The sequence below is a fragment of the Fukomys damarensis genome, unplaced genomic scaffold, assembly GCF_012274545.1.
Source record: "Fukomys damarensis isolate Sample0158 unplaced genomic scaffold, DMR_v1.0_HiC HiC_scaffold_27, whole genome shotgun sequence".
In the NCBI taxonomy this organism is placed as follows: Eukaryota; Metazoa; Chordata; class Mammalia; order Rodentia; family Bathyergidae; genus Fukomys; species Fukomys damarensis.
In genome coordinates, this window is record NW_022900939.1 from 20,896,793 (window position 1) to 20,919,473 (window position 22,681).

General features: G+C 50.3%; 1 protein-coding gene across 3 annotated transcripts in view; it reads right to left on the bottom strand.

The window, feature by feature from the left end:
• The window catches only part of Lrp5 (LDL receptor related protein 5), a 79,025-nt gene extending 70,099 nt beyond the window's left edge, over positions 1-8,926 (bottom strand). For all 3 annotated transcript variants that reach the window (XM_010635761.3, XM_010635760.2, XM_010635762.3), the window contains exons 1-4: positions 8,743-8,926; positions 8,260-8,656; positions 2,016-2,213; positions 612-808 (exon numbers count right to left, since the gene is read on the bottom strand). In XM_010635761.3, the coding sequence (XP_010634063.2) occupies positions 612-808; positions 2,016-2,213; positions 8,260-8,656; positions 8,743-8,923 (973 nt within the window). In that variant the 5' untranslated portion in view covers positions 8,924-8,926. The remainder of the gene's footprint in view (positions 1-611; positions 809-2,015; positions 2,214-8,259; positions 8,657-8,742) is intronic.
• Positions 8,927-22,681: the final 13,755 nt, after the last annotated feature.

Below are 22,681 nucleotides of genomic sequence, written 5' to 3' on the forward strand. Positions count from 1 at the left end.
ACAGCTTCAATGCAATAAACCTCTGCCCTACTAATTCTGGCTGAGGAGCATGTGTGGTCCCAAGGGTAGATGGGGGAAAGGACCATGACAGCCTTGCCTGAAGACTACTCTAGAGAGCTCACTCCCCACTCTGTCCTGCCCTGAGCACCCCTCCTATAATGGCTTGGCCAGAAGTTTCCACCCTTGGTCCCCACAGCACAGAATGAACCAACAACCATGGCCTGCTGGTCACCTGTCACAGAAGCCCATGTGTCACCATCCAAGACTTGGACCAGGGCATTATGAGAACCCCAGGAAGAGAACCCAGTGGTTCTCTCAGAGGTTCTTCATTCATAAAACCTCTCCTGGGCCATCAGGATGGGGCAGCCTTCCCTGGAGTCCCACCCACCTCTGGGCTTGGAAGCAGCACTAAACAAGATCTATAAAGGGCCCTCAAACTGCCACCCCCATCCTGGCTGGCTCTGCACACGTCCCTCAAGGCCAGCCGGCACGGTTCTCGGGACACTGCCTCCCCCAACCACAAGCTTCTGCAGGGGAAGGGCCCTGGTCTGGCGTGCAAGGCTCAGACAGTAGGTCCCTAGTAGAGGGGTAGACACCTGCCAGGCACTCACAGGAAGGCTGCCGCTCCTGGCTGAGCACCTGGATGTCCATGGGTGAGTAGAGGGCGCTGAGGATCTCCTTCCTCTTCTCACCAGTCCTCTTGTTACAGGCATGAATGGAGCGGGTCTGCCAGTCTGTCCAGTACAACGTGTCTCCAGACAGCGTCAGTGCGAAGGGGTGTGTCAGGCTGCCTTCTACCACTTTCTGCCTGCAGCAGGAGCCAAGGGTGGGGTCGTCAGGAGGGCTCAGGAGGGCTTGAGGACCATCAGTGCTCATGCTGCTTGGCCCCCTCTAGCCACCTCTTCCTGGCACACAAATGACACTTCCCAAACCCAGCCAGCTGCTACTGCCTAAGACAGTGTGTATGTTCCCAGGCAAAGGGGCACCCCCAGAAAAAAACAGGAGGAAGCAAATGCCAAGGAGGAGCCACAGCTAGGTAAAAAGAGCTGCGGAGAAGCACAGCTCTCCTCCTCCAATGCTTTACCGACTTAGTGGGAATCTGAGCGAACACACATGCCTACTCTTACAGAGCCCACGATTTGTATCTCAGAGTGAATTAAACTTGGTGTCACCATAAGAAAAAGCCTCCATTGACTGGCTGATTGACTGTGGTACTGGGGATGGAATCCAGGGTCTTACAACATGCCAGGCAATTGTACTAACACTGAATTGTATTCCCAGCAAGGGAGAAGCCATGCTTCTATGAGAAAACAGACACTGGTAGTAGGACTGCAATTTGACACGGCCTATAATGTGTGATAATTCAACAACCCGCCTCACCAATAGGCTCTGATTAGCTGTGTGCCTTTGTGTGAACTCACACATTTCTCTGTGCACGCTCACAATAAGGGATGGTAACTAACACTTCACAGGGTTGTTGGGAGCACTGCATGAAGTGATAAATGTCTCTGCGAACACTCAGAGCTATGGACAGGTCAACTACTGCCGCCACCACTGTCATTTTTTAGCTGCCATCATGTTGATCCCCTGACAAAGGTACCTCCAACAACCTTTCTAGCTCCTGACCAACCCTTCTAAACCACTAGGCCCACTTGCTCCCAAGAACCACAGTCCATGAGGTGGTTGATTCCAAATCTCAGAGCAGGCCCTGACCTGGGCAGTCTGTGTCCGCAGGGACAATGGAACAGAGCATTCCCAAGAAGCCCAAACTGCAGTGTGGTGTAAGAAGAGGTCCAGGAGAACTGGGGTCGTGAGAGAGCATGGCCAAAAGCCTCATCACAACCTCAGGACAACAGAGTTGCTGGCGAAGCCTGTTTGCTGTCACAGGATGTGACAGCAAATTTGAAGATATTTAATTAGGCAGCAATAAATACTTAGTATAGGGTGGCCTTCAAATGCCATGGGGCAGCAGAGTGCAGAGGGGAGGAGGCGTCCTTAGGCTGGTGGACACTTACCTGAATGAGCCGTCTAGGTTGGCACGATGGATGAAGCTGAGCTTGGCATCGGCCCAATAGAGCTTCTGCTCCTCCAGGTCAATGGTCAGCCCGTTGGGCCAGTAAATTTCTGAGTCCACAATGATTTTCCGGGTGCTGCCGTCCATCCCAGCCCGCTCAATCCTGGGTGTCTCCCCCCAGTCTGTCCAGTACATGTACCTGCCAAGGAAAGTAAGGGCAAGAAGAGATAACGGATCTGAGGACTGGTTTTGATATCTGTCATACACACTAAAAGCTCAACCACCAGAGATAATCAGTGTTCAGGGTTTTGGGAATAGAGTCATGTATGGCTTATGACAGGAATTTTGTGGGGTTTTTTTTTTTTTTTACTTGTTTTGGGAGTACCAGGGATTGAACCCAGGAGTGTTCCACAAATGAACTACAACCCCCCAATTTTTTATTTTTGAAACAGAGTCTCACTAAACTGCCCACGCTGGGCTTGAACTTGTCATCTTCCTGCCTCAGCCTCCCCAGTGTTGGGATTACAGGAATGTGCCACCACACCCAGCTAGGAACACATTGTTAAGAACATAAAAAGCATTCTTCAAAATGATGAAAAATGCATCATTAAGTGATTTCATTTTGCATGAATATCAAAGTGTGGGATTTACACAGACTAAGATGGCTAAAATGTCACTAGGCAACAGTCATCAGTGGGCCATCACTGACCAAAAGTCATGTGGCCTATGACTACATTTCCAAATTGCCCTCAGTTAACAATAATATGTTCTGCACGCCTTCCTCTTTCACAAAGAGAAATATTTCTTGTTCTTTTAACAGTGGTATAGTGCACTGTCCCATAAGTTACTTAAATAGCTCTGTGTTTGATGTTTGGGTTATTTTGGATCTTTTGCTACCATGAAAATGCTGTAAACGAACCTGAAAAAGGCAATTAAAGACATGTAGAATGGGATATATTCAGTGCTAAAATAAGACAAGCTATCAGGCCAGGAAAAGGCAGGCAAAAACTATAAATGCTTATTACACAGTTAAATAAGTGGGTCTCATAAGGATACATATTACATGATTGTGATTCTATGACTTCAGAAAAGGCAAAATACAAAGACCTCACAAAGATCAGCAGTTGCCAGGGGTTAGGGAGAGAGACAGGTAGGTGGAGCATTATTCACAGGACAGGGCAGTGACATTTTCTTGTACAGTGTTGTACGTGGTTACAGGATATTACACATCTGTCCAGACCTACAAAATGTGCTCACCAATATGAGCTGTAACGTAAAGCACAGATTCACAGTGACAATGACACATTGGTGGAGGGCCACTGATTTTAACAAACATACTCCTCTGGAGGGGGAGGCTGATCCTGGGGGCCTAGGACCATACGAACAATCTCTCTGCCTTCTGCTTGATTTTCCTATGATCCTAAAAAATAAAGTCTATTTTAAAAAGAACAACACATGCGGGTGGGATGTACAGAAATAATAGTAGCTACTCCTGGGTGTTTGTAGGTGAGCTGGCTTTGCTCATCCACATCGTAAGGGTTCCAACAAGGGCCAGGTGCCACACATCCTCAAGAACTCACCACATCCTCAAAGCCTCCCTCTCTTAGTCTCTGGTTAGTAAGCCAAGATGGAGGGCACAGGCATAATGTTCTGTGACACCAATGTCCAGCACCCAGCTGCAAGGTCCCCACCCCAGCTGGGTATGGGCAAGTCAAGGGACACAAAGGTGACCCCTCTTAGAAGCAGAGAAGGGGACAGGGGTGGTTGTCCTTTGTGGAGCCCACCTCCCACTCCTGGTCCTCATAAGATAGAGCAGGGTGGAACTTCTTAGATGTCCCAGTTCCACGGGTTGGTCAATTTTTCTCCTCTAGCCATTTTTCTCTAGTGTCTGGAAAGTCACCCCCTACCTCAGCCTCCATTTCTTCAGAGGTAAAACTTCATCCATTTCAACAACCTCTGAGCTGACCCTGGAGACCAAGCTCAGCTCTGCCCCTGGGTGTCTCCATCACCAGAAAGAAACCGACAGACACACAGCTACCTCCTCTGCCACCATGGGACCACAGGAGCCTCAGACACCCCAAAGGAGCACCTCTACTGTGAGTCCCCAATCCTAGCTTCCCAGCAGGGGTCATTTCCAAGCCAGAAACCACTGCCTTCCAGAGAAGCTGTTATGACACCAATGACAATGAGGGTAGAGGGGCTACACACAAAATGTTCCCTCCTCTCAGCACCAGGGCCAGAGGCCAACTGGACCTGACATCACCCAACCTTCTTCTCCAGCACCAGGGGGACAGAAGAGAGTACATTTCACACATCTCTTCAAATAGTGTCATCATGTTGACCTCTCTGAAACTAGTAAAAGCCCAACCCACACAGAAGCCAGAAATGCCATTCCCAGTAAATACATCTGGACAGTGAGACTCTGAAAGGTTGACCTGCTCAGGTCACGGTGTCAAGTGGCAGCCCCAGGAGCATAGCGTGGCTGTCTGGTGAGGGCCTACACCAGGCTGAGGATGACTCACCTCTTCACCAGTGAGGCCAGGGTGTGGGGAGAACTTTTCCTGGCAGGCTGAGGTTTGAAGGTACCGGTGGCCAGCTTGGCAGAGATACTGACTGGTCTGGGGCATAAGTTCCTCCCCTGGTCCCCCTTACCCCTGTACCCAGGGTCCCCCCTCCTGACAAGAGGTATCAGAAGGATCTCAGTGTGATTCACTTGGCTTTCCCGAAACACCGTGACAAAATCGGAAAAGCTCCAGGAGCTCCATGTGGGGCCTAATTCACCGACCCCCAGTCGCATAGCCAAGGCCTCTGCTTTCCTTAAATGGAGTATCTGCAAGCGGCAGTTACCACAGCTGTGTGGTGTGGATGTGCTGTGGACATGCCCGTGCGTGGTCTCACAGGCTCCAGCAGGAGCCCATGCTCCCATGGCCTGGGGTAGCAGGGTTAGCTGTGCTGTCTGGTGTGCCTGCATTTTTAACAAAGTGGTGCAGTTCACCCTGGCTTAACTGGAGACTGTGCTACAACTGCAGCCCCCATCAGACTGGCCAGGCCCCAAGAATTAAGAAGAGAACTGTACACAGATGCATAGTGTATTTCACGTGGAGGAAGGGTGTTTTTATTGTAATCGCTACATTTATGGAGCCCATGAACTGTGTGTTTTCCTTGTGACATACAACTTAGTCATACCTCTGCACAAATTAGGACCCTAAGGAACAGAGCAGCACCACGTCATCCTTCCCTGTCTTTTCTCTCTGATCCACATGCAGAATGCAGCAAATCCAGTTGCCCAAAGCCTACTTCCTCCTTGGTTCAAGCTACTGCCCTCTAATGCTAGGATCACAGTAATAACTGCTATCATGACCCCTGCCCCATGCCCACCCAAAAGCCTACTCTCCCTCCACCAGCCCAGGAGAGACCCTTCAGTATGAGTCAGACCAGGTGACTCAATTCAAGACCTGCCCTGCCCTCTCCACATCTCATGTCTCCTCTGAGCATCAGTGAACCATTCAAACTCTGTCACAGCCTTCCACATGCTCCAGCTTCCATCTACCCCAAGGCCTTCACACTGTCTGTTCCCCTTGTCTGGAATGTTCTTCCCCTGGGGTTCTTGTCCTCATCTGCTTCAGGTCTGCTCAAAAGTCACCAAGACTTTTGAGGCTTCCAAACTACATACAGCAACAAACCCATCACCATGGCCCTCTGTCCTCAGGCCCCCGATTTATCCTCCTAGTGACACACATCCCTCTCAGACCCACCATCCACTTATCCTCTTCTCCTGGGTGCACCACAAGGGCCCCAAGGGCAGAGAATGGCTGTATGCACAGCATGGGGGATGGCCCTGGGCACAAGTACTCCGGTACACTTGTTAAAACACCAGCTGGGAGGGGACAGAGCTGCAGAGTCCGGGGTGTGTGTTGGGGGGAGTGGCTGGGGAAGAGGAGAGCAGGGGCAAAGGAGACAAGATGGCCATGGCATCCAGTGCTGGGCAGACCATGTGCCAGCCCCGGGCTAGGGCTCTCCAGGTAACTTCTCCTTTAGCCTCATTTGCTACAGACAGATGACCCTCTGGGCCAGTGGCAGCCAACAGCTCCCAGGAAAGGAGTCAGGGACTCCAAGGTACCTGGAGCTACACTGTGGCCGAGGGAGAGGTCTACAGAAACTGTTCTGGGTGCAGAGACCGTCCTGGTATTGGTGGGTGGCCAGCTCACTTAGAGCGGGGAAGGAGCCCACAAGGACAGGTGGCCATCCAACATGGCAGCCCTGAGACTGGGGCCAGAAGTGTCACTGGCACAGGGAGTAAGTTGCTCTGCCTGACCTTAAAGAACCAAAGTACTTGGGCAGAAAATTCCACACTACCCCACGCCTGGTGGGTATGAACATGAATGTGGACACACACATGTCCCTCTACGTGCACATTTCTCCGACACACATACACTGGTGCCTATTTACAACACAATACCTGCATGCCTGTGTGCACATAATGTCATACACATACAACATTAATACAATCACTAGCAACATGCCCATGAATACAGATATATACTGTTAAGCATTCTTATTCTCATGCAGATACATATGTTCATGCAATATGCATACAAACCTGTACACATACATCTTACGCACAGACTTGTGAACAAATGCTCACACGCTCATATGCATAGACACAGCTCCTATACTCCTACTCTGTCTCTCACACACACACACACACATACACACACACACAGAGGTTTTACATAAAACAGCCAATTCCAAAGGCCCCAGCTGTTCCCATGCACTCAGAAGCCTGTCTTGCGGCCTCAGAGCTAACAGTTAACTCAGCTACCTATCTCTTCAGTTGACCCTTCAAAAGACCCAATGTGAGCCCTGGAGGGGACAGGCCCCACCTCCCAGTCCTCATCCAACCGCAGGGGCAGGGGCGAGGGCTCTTATCACCCAGCTTCTGCTCAGGTCACAGACAGTGCAGCCAGTGTCACCTGGGGCAGGGAGACCAAGGCCAAGGACAGCAGCAAACTGATAACACCTAGCCTGGAACACAGAAATCTCCGATCCTTTTTCAGAGCTAGTGGCACCTCACTACTGGGGACAGCCAAGGCAAGGGCTCCAGATCCAGACTTTGGGGAGGATGGTGGAACAGAGCAGGGGCAATCATGGGCTCCCACACCAGGACACTGCTCAGCTCATCTCTGGAATTTCTAACTCAGGAGACCTGGGTGAGTCCCACAGAACCTCACACCATGTTCCTCACCTAGAGAGTCCAGGTTGGAACTTCTCAGAGGTTTTGGTGACATTAAATAAGCTAATCATACAGTACTTCTATCAAGGCCTGTGGCAAAAAACAAAAAAATGTTCAGGTGTGCTGCTCAAAACATCTGATTGTTCTGAATAGGACAGGCAGGGCCCAGCTGGGCCGGCTTAAGTAGGAGTGTGTGTGTCACACTCCAGTGTCACTCCTGAGCAGGGATAAGGGAGGGCAAAGGGGTGACCGCAGAAACTATTCCTGTCTGGAAGTCTGGAATGAGCAGGCCTGTGAAGCCCAGCCTCCAGCCCCACCGACGTTTTCAGCTTTGCCACCACTCACACTCTGCCTCCTGGCACGATGGCTCCCCTGAGGCTCCAAGGGCCAAGGGGAGCTCAGCCAGACCTGCAAGCAGGTGGAGCTGCTTCCAGAGTACACAGAGAAACCACCCCTGCAGGCTCTGCTCCAACCCATCTCAGTCAGTGCAGTCACAGAAAGGAAGGAAGATGTATCTTCTGCCCATGAGGTCCACTCTTCCTGGGCCCTCCCTACAACAGACATTTAATCTTTCCATCTCTGGCTCACCACGTGGGTTGCGTCAGACACAGCAAGTTGAAAAAGACATATAATTTCAGGCATGATGGTACATGTCTGTCAACCGGGCTACTTAGGAAGCTGAGATGGGATTGTGAGTTCAAGGCCAACCTGGGCAACTTAGTGAGATCCTATCTGAAAAAAATAAATAAATAAAAAAGGAATGAGGATGTAACATGCATATGGCTTCAGCATCTTTGGGTTCAATCCCTAACAGTGAAAAATAAAATAAAAACTGCATACGTGTGGGATAGAGGAGAAATAACTCCCTGCAACGGCAAATTCCAAAAAGTGAGTTCATTTTCAGATTGCCATGTGTTTTCTGAGGAAATCAGGGCTTAGGCTTAAGTAAATCCAAGAGGGAAACCCCGCCCTCCCTCCTCCCAAGAATCCAGGAGGGAAGTGGTGTGTTTACCCATGAGCAGGGTCCAGGGCGATGGCCCTCGGCTGGTCCAGGTCCTGCCAGAAGAGCACCTTCCGGGATGTGCCGTTGAGGTTGGCCACCTCAATGCGGTTGGTCTCCGAGTCTGTCCAGTACAGCTTTTTGCCAACCCAGTCGCAGGCCAGGCCATCAGGCGAGACCAGGCCAGAGACAATGACATTCTGTGTAGCCACCCCCGTCTGGTTCAGGTAGGTCTGCTTGATGGCCTCCTCACTCACATCTGTCCAGTACACGGCACCCTTGGAGAACTGGAAGTCCACGGCGGCTGCATCCTCCAGCCCACTGACCACGATGGTGGACTCCAGCTTGACTCCTCCAGCGTCCACCAGCCGCACATCCCGGCGGTTGGCAAACAGCAGGAGCGGCGAGGCTGTGGGGTGGAAGCAAACTGTGAGGACCGAGCAGGTGGGCACATGGTTCCAGAATGGGAGGGGTTGCATGTCCCACCTGTCCTACCTGCACCTGAGACCTTGGGCCTCTTCCTTCCACACCCCAGCTTCTTCCAGGAAGTTGCCTGGGGAGCCCCAGAACTGCAAATGGTCTTATTTCTAGATGTGTTAACAGCACCATTTATTGAGCAACTGCTGTTTGTCCTCCCAGGCATGTGTGACTCCTCCTGCCACATCCCCCATCTCATACACATGTGCTATAGAGGAGGCCATGGGGCCCTCCAGATGCTGCAGAGGAGACTGGAGTGCTCAGCCCTGGACACAATGTGAAGCAGACTCCTGGCTAGGGCTAAGCTTTGAGAGGTGGCTTAGAGGGAATATAGGCAGGATAGAGCCAAGATTGCCTTCCGAATCTACGACCATTGCCTAGGCTCCAGCCCCTTCCAGTGACTGTGTCCTCAGCTTCCCATCCACCTCTGTAATCTAGGTTTCCCCCACCTTGGTCCTAGGTGCCCATACAAAGAACAGGCTTAAAGGGGCACCCTGTACCCACCCCTCAGACCTCAAAACCTTCCATGGCTCCCTGTTGGTGCCCCCTGCTGCCAGTCTCCCCCGTTCTCCTTTCTTCCCCAAACCCCCACCCCAGGGATCCTGATCTGCCCCACAACTGGGCCATTTTCTTCACCTCTTACTACCTATGGCTCTCAGCCTCATCTGCCTTTCCAAGAGCCCTCCCTCAATGAGCATCTCATCCTCATGCCTGGCTCCATAAGAACTGGGGGACCTGTAGACCATCATCAACCCACCACATGCCTCAGAGGCCAGCCTAGGAGCAACCCACACCCTCACATGCCAGAGCGATCCAGAAATCGCAGGAGATGTGGACACAAAAAGCCAGGGGCCCCCAGACAGATCCACTGCTCAGCAATTAGCAGGGGTAGCCTGGGCTTGCCACAAGCACCCCAAAACACCATCTTGGGACTTGGCTAGAAACGGGTGCCTTCCTCCTAGAGGCTGCAGATCATGAGGGTCTCCTGCACAGAGGGGAAGCACTGGAAATCACCTAAGTGGTTTCTGTTTAGTGGGGGAAGGGTTTGTTCTTCTGAGACCACGCCAGGTACGCAGGCCCAGGACACAGGGGACAAGGGCCAGCTGGGCAGCAGGGTTAAACTCAGGCTCCATGGCCAGGATGACACCCTTGCACAACCACCTATCGAGGGGCTCCACCAGCCCCACTACCACCATCTTTGCTATATTGGGTCTATAGTTCCCTGAAGCAGGAGGGGACATGGTGAAAATCAAACCCACAAAGGGTCAGGCAAGCAAAAAAAAAAAATCAACAAATCAAGACTTTATAAAAAATTTAAAACCCTAAAGACAATATCGTCAGGCAGGCATTAGTGCTGCATGTCTGTAATCCCAGCTACTCAGGAGGCTGAGATAGGAGGATTTCAAGTTCAAGCCCAGAAACTCAGCAAGAATCTGTCTCAAAACAAAATAAAAAGGGCTGGGGATACAGTTCAGCACCTCCAGGATTCAATCCCAAGTACTGGGGGAGGGGGCACTATCAACAGAATAAAAAGGCAGCTTACAGAATGGGAGAAAATATTTGTAATTCAATTAATCATAGATGAGGGATTAATATCCAGAATGTATAGAGAATGCCTAAAAATCAACAACATAAAAACCCAACTTAATCCAAAAATGGGCACAGAATTTGAACAGACATTTGTTCAAAGATGATCTACAAAGTGGCCAATAAGCAAGTGAGCAACACTTGGCCACACTACTTAGGGAAATGCCAATCGTAACTATACTGAAATGTCAGCTCACATGCATTAGATGGCTGCTATTAAGGAAAAGAAAGCATTAGCCCTGATGTGAAGAAACTGGAACTTTTGAATATTATTGGTGGACATGTAAAGTAGAATAGACACTGGGAAACAGCCTGGTGGTTCTCCAAATATTAAAAACAGAAGTACCATCTCACCCAGCAACCACATCTCTGGAACTATAGCCGAAGTAGATGCATGCACGCCCATGTTCACAGCAGCCTCACTCACAAGTGGAAGCACCCAAGTGTCCACCGACAGATGAGGGAATAAACAAGATGAGGTCTAGCCATGCAATGGAATATAATTCAGCCATACGAAGGGAATTCTGACTCTTGCTGCAACACAGACAAACCTTAAGTATGCTATATTAAGTAAAATAAGCTGCTCACAAAAGAATAAACACTGCATGATTTCACTTACATGAGGTCTCTAGATCACCAAAATCATAGACACAGAAAGTAGAATGGTGGTTGCAGAAGATAGGGAGGAGGACAGGGAATCAGTGCTTCCATTTGGAGAGATGAAATCTGGAAGTGAATGGAGGTGATGGCTACACCACAGTAAAAATGTACTTAGTGCCACTCAACTGTGCACTTAACATAAAGCTTACATTTATGTAGACTTTACCATCATAAAATTTTTTAAATCAATGTGATGTGACAACTACAGCTGAGCTCTGTGTTCTGACCTCACTCACAGCCAGCCAGAGCAAAGAACATCTGTCCCCATTATCTCTCTCCTTTCCCCCAGACAACCAGTGAAGAAAAACTCCAGGGCAGACAGGTATCACCCAAGGGGTGAAATGACAAACCCTATGGGGACAGTGGGATAACAGGAAACGTGCCCAGGATCAGGAAGGGTCTGGAATCTTCAGAGAAAGAAAAAGGCAAGAAAACTAGAGGTGGGGTGTTTCTTACCAGGGCAGAGGGCTGTGTGTGGGAAACAGGGCATAAGCAGCCTAAGCAGGCAGCCACCAACGAAGACACCCCGTGGCATACTGGGCAACCTGGTGCTCTTGGAACACGTGCCCTGTCATCATCCAAGCCACCCAGAGCAGGGATGACCAATAATCCCATCTTGTGTGTGAGGGTAACTGTCCTACAACTCTCTGAGGCAAGGTCACTGGCCTGTCCCCATGCATCCAGCAAGGATGTGATCTGCCCTGCACACTGAAATTTCACACTGTGCTTCCTGACCTCCTGAGGGGTCACAGAACCTGCTGAGAATCTGATCCTCTCCCCAGACACACAACCCATACAGTGCTAATGCCAGACCTCAGGGAGGCCAGCCCCCTCCTTCCTACAGTGGGCCCAGCCCAAGAACCCCTTGCGAAAGCAAAGGAGAAAGAAGGACCCAACATGGAGCCTTCTGCTTGAAGCCAGCTCCTCTGGGTGGCAATGAAAGGATTTACATCAGGAGAGAGACTGAGGAACACTGGGTGCAGGACAGGACTCCTGGGGTGTGAGCAACACTGGGAACATAGCTAAGGGACTCTGCAACTGGAGGGTGCTGGGGCAAGGCAAGTCCTCCCAACAGGCAGCTGTGCTTCCAGGCAGGAGGAAGCACAACGACACCCCAAGGGGTGGTAGCCAGCTGGCCAGGAACCCAATAACCCCTTCCCTGAAGCGGGAAAAGGGGCCCTGGGACTGGGACAGCTCAGGGAGGGAAGCAGGAGCCCCTGGAAGCCGCCCCAGGCACCCAGCTCAGTCTAGTTCTCTCTTCCCAAACCGGAAAGACCACATTTCACGTTTCACCATGGTTTACAGCTCAGGGGCGGCTCTTCAAAGGCAGAAAAGGGGGTGTTTTTTAATTTCCTGTGATTTTTCCTAACCTACAACTGACTACCAGAGCCAGAATGAGCCAGGGTGGCACAGCAGGCAGGCACACTCCCCCGAGGAGCTGCTCCCAGCCTTGAAAAACAACCATACATGAATTCCTAAGTTTTAAGAGAAGCCACATCACGTTTATGTCACCTGGGGAACTGCCTTTCCCTGGGGATGACGGGCAGTGGCCTCAGGGCCCACAATGAGCTGGGCCTCTGCGTGGGTGGCTCCCCGCCCAGCTGGTACCATGGCTCCTCCACCTGTGTCAGGGGAAGCCTGGCTGATGTGGGCACCTTGCCATCCAGGGACCTAGGTGTCCAAGCCCATCCAAGGAGGCGTGGCCTGGTGGGGCCCCGCCCTGGGCCACACAAACCCCTCCTCTCCATGGTAGGAAGCAGCACGGAGAGAAGACAGATGAAAGAGAGCAGAATAGAAACAGAAGTCTTTGGGGCCGGGGATTTAGCTCAGCAGTTCGGTGGCCTGCCTTGCAAGCGCAAGGACCCAAGTTCAATCCCCGGTAAACCCCCCCAAAAGAAAGAAATAGAAGTCTTTGGAAGCGGAGAACCAGGCATTAGGGCACAGGGCAACAAGGCATGATTCTATAGACACTACTGAGCATCCAGTGCCTATCTGAACTACTGTTTGCCTTCGGGGTGCTGCGTTCCAGTGGGGGAAAGAGACAACAAGAACAAGCCACAATGCATGTGGCTGCATTCTATGCAAGATGGTTAGAGCAGGCTTCACTGGGAAGTGGGGGAGCCAAGAGACAGGTGCAAAGGTCCTGGGGTGGAAGCACATGAGCACAGAGTATGTGAGGAAAGCAGGGCAGAATCTGTGCTATGAGCTCCTCCCCTGCCAGAAGACTTGCCCTGTAAATTATTGGTCATAGCCACACATCCCAGAGGCAAGGCAACAGCCTTCCAAAAGGTGTCTCCACCTGTCTGGGGGTCACACCACCCAGTGACAACATGTTGGCCTCTGGCCTGAGCTTCAGGCAGAGACTAGAAGCCTCAGGAATATTGGGGGGGCACCAGGGCTGGGAGGGGCATGTGGCCCTGAGGCTGTTCTGATAGCTTCCAGCCTAGAGACAGGAGGGAGCTGGACTACTGGATCTGGCTGCACTATGCCTCCCCCAGGACCCACTTGAAGTCACCAGGAGAGAGACAGCTGTCATCAGATAGCCAAGGATAGACGTGGTATGCGGTAGCTGCGCTATCAAGGACCATAAGTGTTTAATGCCTTCCCTGGGTCACCCTGCAGGATTTTATCCTAAGGAACACCCAAGAGAAGGAAATTCTTAGATGCAGTATCTGCCAGGGACTTTATTTGGAATAGCAAAAAATCAAAAGACTGTTGTCAGCTGTGTGTCAGCTGTGGCTTCACTGGCAAAGTCACATCAAGGATAGTGATGAGCATCAGAAAATGCCTACCAGGCAGAGACAGAAATCACACACACACTGCAACTACAGCCTGGCATGTACTAGAATTGCAGTCCTAAGAAAGCACTGGCTGGCTGGGCATGGTAGCATACACCTGTAATCCCAGCACTCGGGAGGCTGAGGCAGGAGAATCGCTGTGAGTTCGAGATCAGGCTGGGCTACATAGTGAGTTCCAGGTCAGTCTCAACTACATAGTGAGACGCTGTCTCAAAAAAACAAGCAAACAAAAAAAGAAGGCACTGGCTGGGGACAAAGGTTGATATGGGAGAGCAACCTTGTCTGGACAGGTCTCAGGTAATGTACTGGTAAACATGTTATTGTAAATATTATAAGCTCAAATTCCACTTATGTTGCTATGAGGCTATTTGTGCAAGTATTTTTTTCAAGACAGTTGATCACAAAGGCAAAAGGACACCTCAGCCCCCTGGAATGGGAGCCCTGTGGCCCCTCAGAATGACCGCTCCGAGCAGGACTCCAAGGGCCGCGGCCTCGCCATACGTGGCCTTGCCAAAGCTCTCCCCAGACCTAGACATCCTCCCTGCACCATAGGGTTCATTACCACATCGCCACATCAGAGACCGCAAGGCCCAACAGGACAAGCCAGATAAGGGTTCCGTCTAGTGGCAGCACATTTTAAGGGTTCAATAAATACCACTGGGCGATGGTAGCAGTTTTTGTCAATTAAATGTTTCACTGACCCAGTCCTGGACCAGTTCCAGTAACACAGGTCAACTCAAACTGGAGAGCCTGGCTTGAATCCTGGCCAGGCCTCTAGCTGAGATTTGAGGAAAGATTTTTCACCTCCCCACTTTGAGCCTCAGTTTACTCATTCAGAAAGCATAAATGATAGTTACAAAAGTCACCTCTGGAGGCTGTGGGAAACAGCCAGTTCTTCAAAAAGTTAACACAAAAAAATGTTATGGGGCTGGGGATTAGCTCAGTGGTTCTGCCGCCTGCCTCACATGCAGAAAGTCCCAAGTACCAAATCAATCCCCAGCACCAAAAAAAACAAAAAACAAAAAACAAAAAAAGTTATGACCCAGCAATTTCACACCTATGGATACAAACAAGTTAAAAACTGCCACTGCAACTAATCTATGTACACACAAGTTCATGGTGGGACTAGCATGTTCAAAAGGTAGAACAATGTGCACCTACTGATGAACAGATTAACAAAATGCAGCCTATGGGTCCAGTGGAATATTGCTCACCCATGAAAAGGGAGAGAGCACTGGCACAGGCTATAATGTGGATGAACCCTGATGCTATCAAGCTCAATGAAAGAAGCCCACACTAGATGGTTCCCTGTATATGAAAGGTAGACATAGAAAGTAGATCAGTGGTTACCAAGGGCTGGGGAAAAGGGGAAGAGGAATAACTGCTTAATGAGTACAGGGCTTCCTTTCGGCGTGATGGAAATGTTCTAGAATTAGAACATAAACAAAATCTTTGAAAAGGCATCACAGCCCATGAAACAGGCTGAACTTCCTTTATCCAGCTGACCTCACAGGTGATTTAATCCAATGCAGCTCTTTCTGGCAGGAACTCGGGACACCCCATGTTCTTCTGGGGTTTTTAGCACCTCCTGATCAAGGAGCAGGAGCACACAGCTCAGACTCAATTCTGTTTTGTTCCATTTTGCAGTGCTGGGGAGCAAACTCAGGGCCTTTTGCATGCTATGCCCTATCACTAAGTCCCAGCCCCAGCCCCAGCCCAAGCCCCAGCCCCAGCCCCAGCCCCAGCCCCATCTCTGGATGGATACTCACCTGCTGCTCCTAGGACCCTGGAAAATCAGAGTTGGAGAGAGGCGCGCTCTGCCTCCACCTGTGGGAGCCAGTCCCATGGTCAGTTTACAGTCCCCACTACAGCAGAATCAGGAGTTTGAAGACCCAAGAGCCAACAATCCCATTTTAAACCATGTAAGTGTATCCAATATTTATATATAGAATTCATAACAGATGTCAGGGCTTCCATCCTGATAGCCTATATTTTACACTGTTTACATGGTTACACCAAACAAGGCCCAATTCGAGGTAATCCAATCCTCTGCTACTACACCAAAATAAGCAACATTCTTAGGACACGCCTTCTTCATATTCACCAAGCATTGCACTGGGCCTCCAATGGCTTGCTGGAGCCTGGACCCACACTATGGACTTATCAGGAAGGAATGATCTTTTGTCTAGTGCCAGCCAACAAGAAAGGCCAATAAATGGGAGAAATCAGGGTTGTGAGATGCACACACACACACACACACACACACACACACACAGCTAAACCACCACCTATGCAAGAAGAAAAGGTGGGCAACATGGACAGGAGGTACCTGGTGCCCTGGGAAGGAAGAGCTAGCTGTGGGCTGGGCAGGCCTCCTGGAGGAGGGCAGACTGGAGCCTTGAAAGAGGAGCTTGGCTTAGCAGACGCCGAGCATGCCCAGGCCCAACACCAAACAGCAGCTATGCGTGCAGGTTAACTGGCTCTATTCACAACGCACTCACCCAGCTTCCCAGCACCTACCATGCCTCCAGCTACCTTCCCATGGTTTTCTCAAACTGGGCATTCACACTACCACCTGCGCACCTCCCTTTACCTCTGCCCGAACAGAATCCAAGCCAGCCTTGGCCCCCTTGGGACTCCAGCCTCGGTCTACGGTCTGTCTGGCCCTCAACAGCCCTCCTGATAAAAGCTAGGCTTCCTCCTCAGCCCTGATTCAGCCCCGCACCGCCAAGACTGCCCGGACCCACTGCACCCTCCCACATTTTAGAATCTGCTTCCCATGTGCAGCACAAATCAGTCAGGACTTCATAGCACTTGATTTAAAGGTTTTACAGTTAAGAAAAAGCAAAAATGTTGCAGCCACCAGAAAAGACATACAACGGTGCTTACTGTGCTCTAGTCTGTGGTTTTAATAGTTTGTTAAATTATGGAGGGAGAATGATAGCAGTGTGGTTGTAAAGCAATGTGAATGCTCTTAATGCAGCCAAACTGTATCCTTCAAAAGAGGGGGCCGGGGTGCAGCTCAGTGGCAGAGCACTTGTGCAGCACGCACAAAGCCGTGGGCCTATCCTCAGCACTGCCAAAAACAAAAACAAAACATTACAATGCTAAGTTTTCACAATAATAACCTAACTAACCATAAACGTGGTGTCACATTGTAGAACATCATGAGTTACTAAGAGGGTGGACTTAGAACCATGGTCACAGCCCTCACACAGGCTTTTGTTGTAAATGTGGGTTGATCACTAAGGCATATCTACAGCCTCCCACTTACTCCTTTATTTCAGTGTAGACTCCTCTACTCCTATTTTGTTAAATGCGTTAAACCCCCGTATTTTATTATTTATTTTGATAGTCAGAGCTTCAAGATTTGTCCAAATCTGCCAAGATCTAGACAGTGAGGTCCCTGCAAGCTGCCCGTGATGGTCCCCACCATGCCTGGAGGGCATCTTCAATTTCCGACACAAAGATGCCCCTGCTCACCTTGTAGGTTTCCCTGCCTCAGCCTCAGAACTCTGGCTCCTTCTGGAGGGAAATGTCATTCAGAGGCCATGCTGCAGTGCTCACTGCTATGGGGCCACTGCTCTGGGCCTCTGCCAACAGAGCCGGGAGAGACCCAGGTTCCACAGTAAAGGGTTTGCACTCCCTGTGATATTTATTTATAATCTGTGGATGTGTGCTGAGAAGTGAAAAAAAGTGAGTCACTGGTACACATTACCAGGTGAGGCCCAAGGAGAAGGACTTCTTGTTTCAATTATTGTACTGTCCCCAAAGGTCTTTTTCTCAGTCTGGCTATGGCTACTTTTTCAACTTTGCTGTTGAAAATGTCCCCCGCTCCTGGTGCTAAAGTGCTGTCCGGTGCTCCCAAGTGCGAGAGCCTGTGCTGGGCCTCGGGAGAACTACAGGTGTTGGGTGAGCTGCCTTGGGTGTAGAACACAGCACTGGAGGCTGCGCGCTCAATGTTAATGAATCAGCGCTAATCAGCACTGAGGTGACTTTAAACAGAAACAGGAGATGGCTATGCTGTGAGCAGAAGCCAGGTATGGTGGTGGAGACCTGCAATCTAAGCAGCCTGAGAGGCTGAGGCAGTAAGACGGCAGGTTTGAGGTCAGACTGGGCAACAACTTAGCAAAAACCCTGTCTCAAAAAAACCCCAACTAAATAAAAAACAAAAGGCTGATGATGTAGCTCAGTTCAAAAGCCCTAGGTTCAATCTCCAGTGTCTCCCCCCAAAATATAGTGCCCAGACACTTCCAGGAACCACACTGCAAGCACCAGCTCCATGCTCAATACAATATATAGATACATCTGGAGTCAGCTGCAGGTACAGATGTGTGCACACACTTATACACATACATACCTGCTATTTCTCTATTTCTGTGCATGTGCACAAGGTACAAACCCATGAGTTCACAGCAGTCTTAGCAATTATTTATTTATTTATGAGTTTTTTGAGGCAGGGCCTCACTATATATTTCAGACTGGCCTTGAACTCACTGTGTAGCCCAGGCTGGCAATCCTTCTGCCTCAGCCTCCCAAGTGCTACGATTACAGGTGTGCACCACCACGCCTGGCTATAGTCTTTGCAATTTTAAGCAGTGCCTCAGTCTTCCTCATCTTTTCAGTCATTTCTGTTTATGTTTGCTCATCCTGCTGGTGGCCTCTGCTGCTGCCACCTCGGTGCCCCATCTTGCCCTGCTCCCTCATACAGGGAGCACCAGGCCACGGCCCCCAGCAGCGCTACACAGCCCCTCCTACCTCCCCACCTCTTCAAATGCAAACACCAACATATCTGCACGAGGGAAGGAGAAGCAAAGTGGGGAACTGCGTGGAATCTGGAGATCCGGTGGAGGAACGACATGGTGGCAGTGCTTCCCATCCGTGAACATGCATTTCGATCCTCTGTAACATCCTTCTATGACATTTTATTCTTTTTTTGCGTAAAGGTCTTGCACGTTATTTCTCAGATATAATCCTACATACTGTATTAAATACATTACATATTTAAATTTTGAACCATAGCTTTAAAAAAGTAAAATGAGCCGGGCGTGGTGGCACACGCCTGTAATCCGAGCACTTGCGAGGCTGAGGCAGGAGAATCGCTGTGAGTTCGAGGCCAGCCTGGGCTACATAGTGAATTCCAGGTCAGTCTCAACTACACAGTGAGACAAAAACAACAACAACAAAGGTAAAACAAGTGATTATGACAAAAAGTCTGCAAACTCCCCACAAATTTTGTGATAAAATATGAAACTGTAGCAACACTTAGATTGAGGCAGGAGGCAATGTTCCACCTCCCTCTCCCTCTGTTTCCCTCTAAGAGGAAATGTGTGAAAAGCACTGATTGGTCTAATTGACAAGGGCCAAGGAAAAACTGGTAGAGTCCCCCAGAGCATAAGTGACACATCAAGCCAAGTCCAGTCCCTCCTCTCCAAATCCAAGTCCAAGCTGTTTGCCAAAAACAGGGGTCAGGCACCCTTAAACAGCTGAAAATATTCATTGCTGTGCCATTAACAACATTCTCAGCAAAAATCATTAGCTTCGCTTCTCATGGGACTTTTTCTTTTCCAACACAGGCTGAGGATGGAACCCAGGGCTCTGCACATGCTTAGCAAGTGCTCTAACGAGGAGCTACATCCCCAGCCCAGAAGCACCTGAACTCATAGACATAGATATAGACATAGACGTAGACATTGGACATAGACAGTTCTGCGAAGACAGGGATCTTCCCACCCGCCACGTCCCCATCCCCTGCACCTGGCACACAGCAGGTACTCAGTGGCTATGCCTCTCCCACTGCAGTGACAGTGCCACTTAAACCCACAAGCAGCCACTATGACCACAACGCCAGTCACAGATTCTGCAGCTGTCTACTCCATATGAAAGACTAGACATTTACAATAATAATGACATCTTAGGTTTCCTTCAGTGGAACAGATGTTCAAACTTTTATGAGAAGCTTAGCAAACTCAGGCTGGAGTGGGATCTCAGAGCATATCAAAGCACCCTGGGAATGGCTCTCCTTCCTCCACTCCCACCCTGGCCCTCCTCAGACTTCCCCATCCATCCATCCATCCATCCATGCACCAGGCCTCCTACCTTTGGACCCATGAACCTAGAAAACATCCCCAAATTCTTCTCTCCCTAGCCGGGCCTCACCCTCAATCACACTCCCATCAAGCAAACCAAGTCATTAACAGATAGTATCCTGGCCACCTCCATGCTCTTAGCTGTTCTCACCCTAAGAAACCCCTCCTGGGTGTTTCTACACCCAGACTGATGAGTACCTAGCTGACAGTGGCAGGCCCCCAGGCCCCAAAGGAAGCCTGCATCCTCCATGGCCCTGCACAGCCCATCCTGTCCCCTCTGTCTATGTCATTGGTATTTCACCAAGTGAAGCCCACAAGGTAGGCTCAGGCTCAGGGTGTAGCCAATGCACCCCAGCAGGCAAAGCAGGGCCAGGCTGCCAGGGTGAGGAGCACTTTCAGTCTTGGCCCCACCTGCCCTTCCTGTTCCAACTTCTGACACAATCAAGATCCAGCAATTGATGGACTGATGGATGGATCAAGAGAGCCGCTGACATTTGCATCACAACAGTGAATAAATACCATCAGTCACAGCAAGTCTGGAACGGACAAAGCCAAGGCGGGCAACTGACTGTAACACATTCTGAAGGGCAGCTTTTCTCTTCCTAAACCCAGGCTGCTGGGATTATAAAGAGCATTTCTTACAACCACAAGACCAGGGGAGCTCAGAAAGGTATGAAACCAAGACTGACTGCAGAAGTCAGAAGAGCAGAGCCTTCTGGGACACAGGAGGCTGGGAGGCAACAAGAAGGAACCTTCCAGAGCACCCAAGCTCTCCCGCTGACCTGGCTAATGTCCTGGCACTGCACTCTGGGGGGCAGTGTATATCAATGGCTACAGAACGAGGCCACCTCTTCATGCCTCCATGCCAGGTGCTCACCTTCCCTCTCCCAGCCTAGCCACAGAGAGATGCTCTGCTCCCCATACTCACATCTCACACCTGCCTGGTTTCTCTCCGTCCACACACTCCCACTGCAGCTGCAAGCTCACCCTATGCCTCTCAGCCCACACACCTCCACCTCTGCTGCCTGCCAGCATCCCCTGCCAGCACCAGTGCCTCATCCCAGTCTTTCCAGTCCTAACACACTCACATAACTCACATTCATGCTCCAACTCACACACCCAGAAATGAGTGCACGTGCACGCGCGCGCGCGCACACACACACACACACACACACACACACGGCCCCAGAGGAAGGCCGTAATTAACTCTGAGATCCAGGAAGTTTCCCGAGCAGAGACCACATTTCAAAGGTCGGGGAAGCAGGCGGACAGGAAACATACAGGGGGCAGGTCTGTGGGTGGAACAGGAAATAAGAAATCACTCGCAAAAGATAAGTGCTTGGTTCAGACACCTTCTAGCACAAGGGAGCAAGACAGCAGCTTCCAGATCTTCACTGACCAGAGAGTAAGGCTGAAGCGTCCTCACCACCCAGAGCTGTGGGCTGTCCCCAGAACCAGGGCCACCAAGGCTTTAGGGCAGGTAGGAAGATTTGCAGCCTTGGGCCAAGGACAACACGCAGCTGTCCTTGGACCTCTGCTCTGGGCACAGCCTGGGCTCAGGGCCCGGCTCCACTCAACCACTCCAGGAAGTCCTGGGAGACAAGCATAGGCCCAGAACCGGAAACAAGTCTGCTATACGCCTGCCAGGGGGTCGGCTGGGGCTGCCACTGCAAGCTAAGTTTCCCACCACAGGCAGCACTACAAGGGTGCCAAATCCAGGAGCCACATGCCCAGGCCACTGTGTGTGTAGCTTAATTCCTTTCTTTGAAAAATAAATTTTATTTCATTTTATTTTATCCCATTCCCGCCTTGAGCCCCTTCCCCTCCCTATGTCCAAAAGCTTTGTTTCCATTTTTCTTTCTATTTTTACTTTTCTTGTCTCTTCCATTCTCCCTCCCTTCTCCCTTGTTCCCCTTCCCATCTGAACATTTTCTTCCCATTTCCCAACATCCATTATAGATCTCAGTCCTTATATCCACTTTTGGTTTCTCACACCAGAGAAATAATGCAGTATTTAAACATGTGCGTCCGATTTATTTCACTTAAAGAGTATGGTCTCGAGGTCCATCCATTTAGCTATAAATGTCAAAATTCATCCTTCTTTATGGCAGAGTAGTACTCCATTATTAAGCCACATCTTCTTTACCTACTTGTCAATTGATGGGTCTCTGGGCTGTTTCTAAGATTTAGCTATTACAAACTGTGCTGCTATAAACATGGGTGTGTATATATCGCTGTTGTACTTGTACCCTAATTCCTACCCAGCAGAGGGTTGATCTCTGCCAGGACACCCCCAGGAGTGACCATCAGGTTGTCATGAAGACCCAAGACCTTCAAAGTTCCAGCTACCTGTTCTCAGTGGACGCTGACTCCCCTACCTACTGACATTGGCCCAATATCCATAAGGACAGCAGACCCAGAGACACAGAAGGGGCAGAGGAGCAGAGCAGCGTTTGCTGTAGACCTACTGGATGCTTGGCACTGTCTTAGCCCAGCTGAGCCTCACAGCTGCCTACGAGGGTAGGGTAGGACCAACCCATTCTCTCCACAATCTGTTCCCATGCCTCAGTGCCAGGAGGAGGCTGAGCCCAAGCCCAGCCCTCCAACCCTAGGCTGCTTCCATGGCCTCTCACCAGGCCCCCAAGACACACGAAATCCATTCAAGAGGAAAATCCAGAGAACACCTCAGAGAATGTGAAAGCAGATGACTCTCTTAACACAAGTGACCGGGACCTTACTTTGACACTAGACTTGGACATGATGCTGGGTCACTGCATACTGCACAGTCATGACAACCCCGACAAAGCCACACCAAGGAATAGC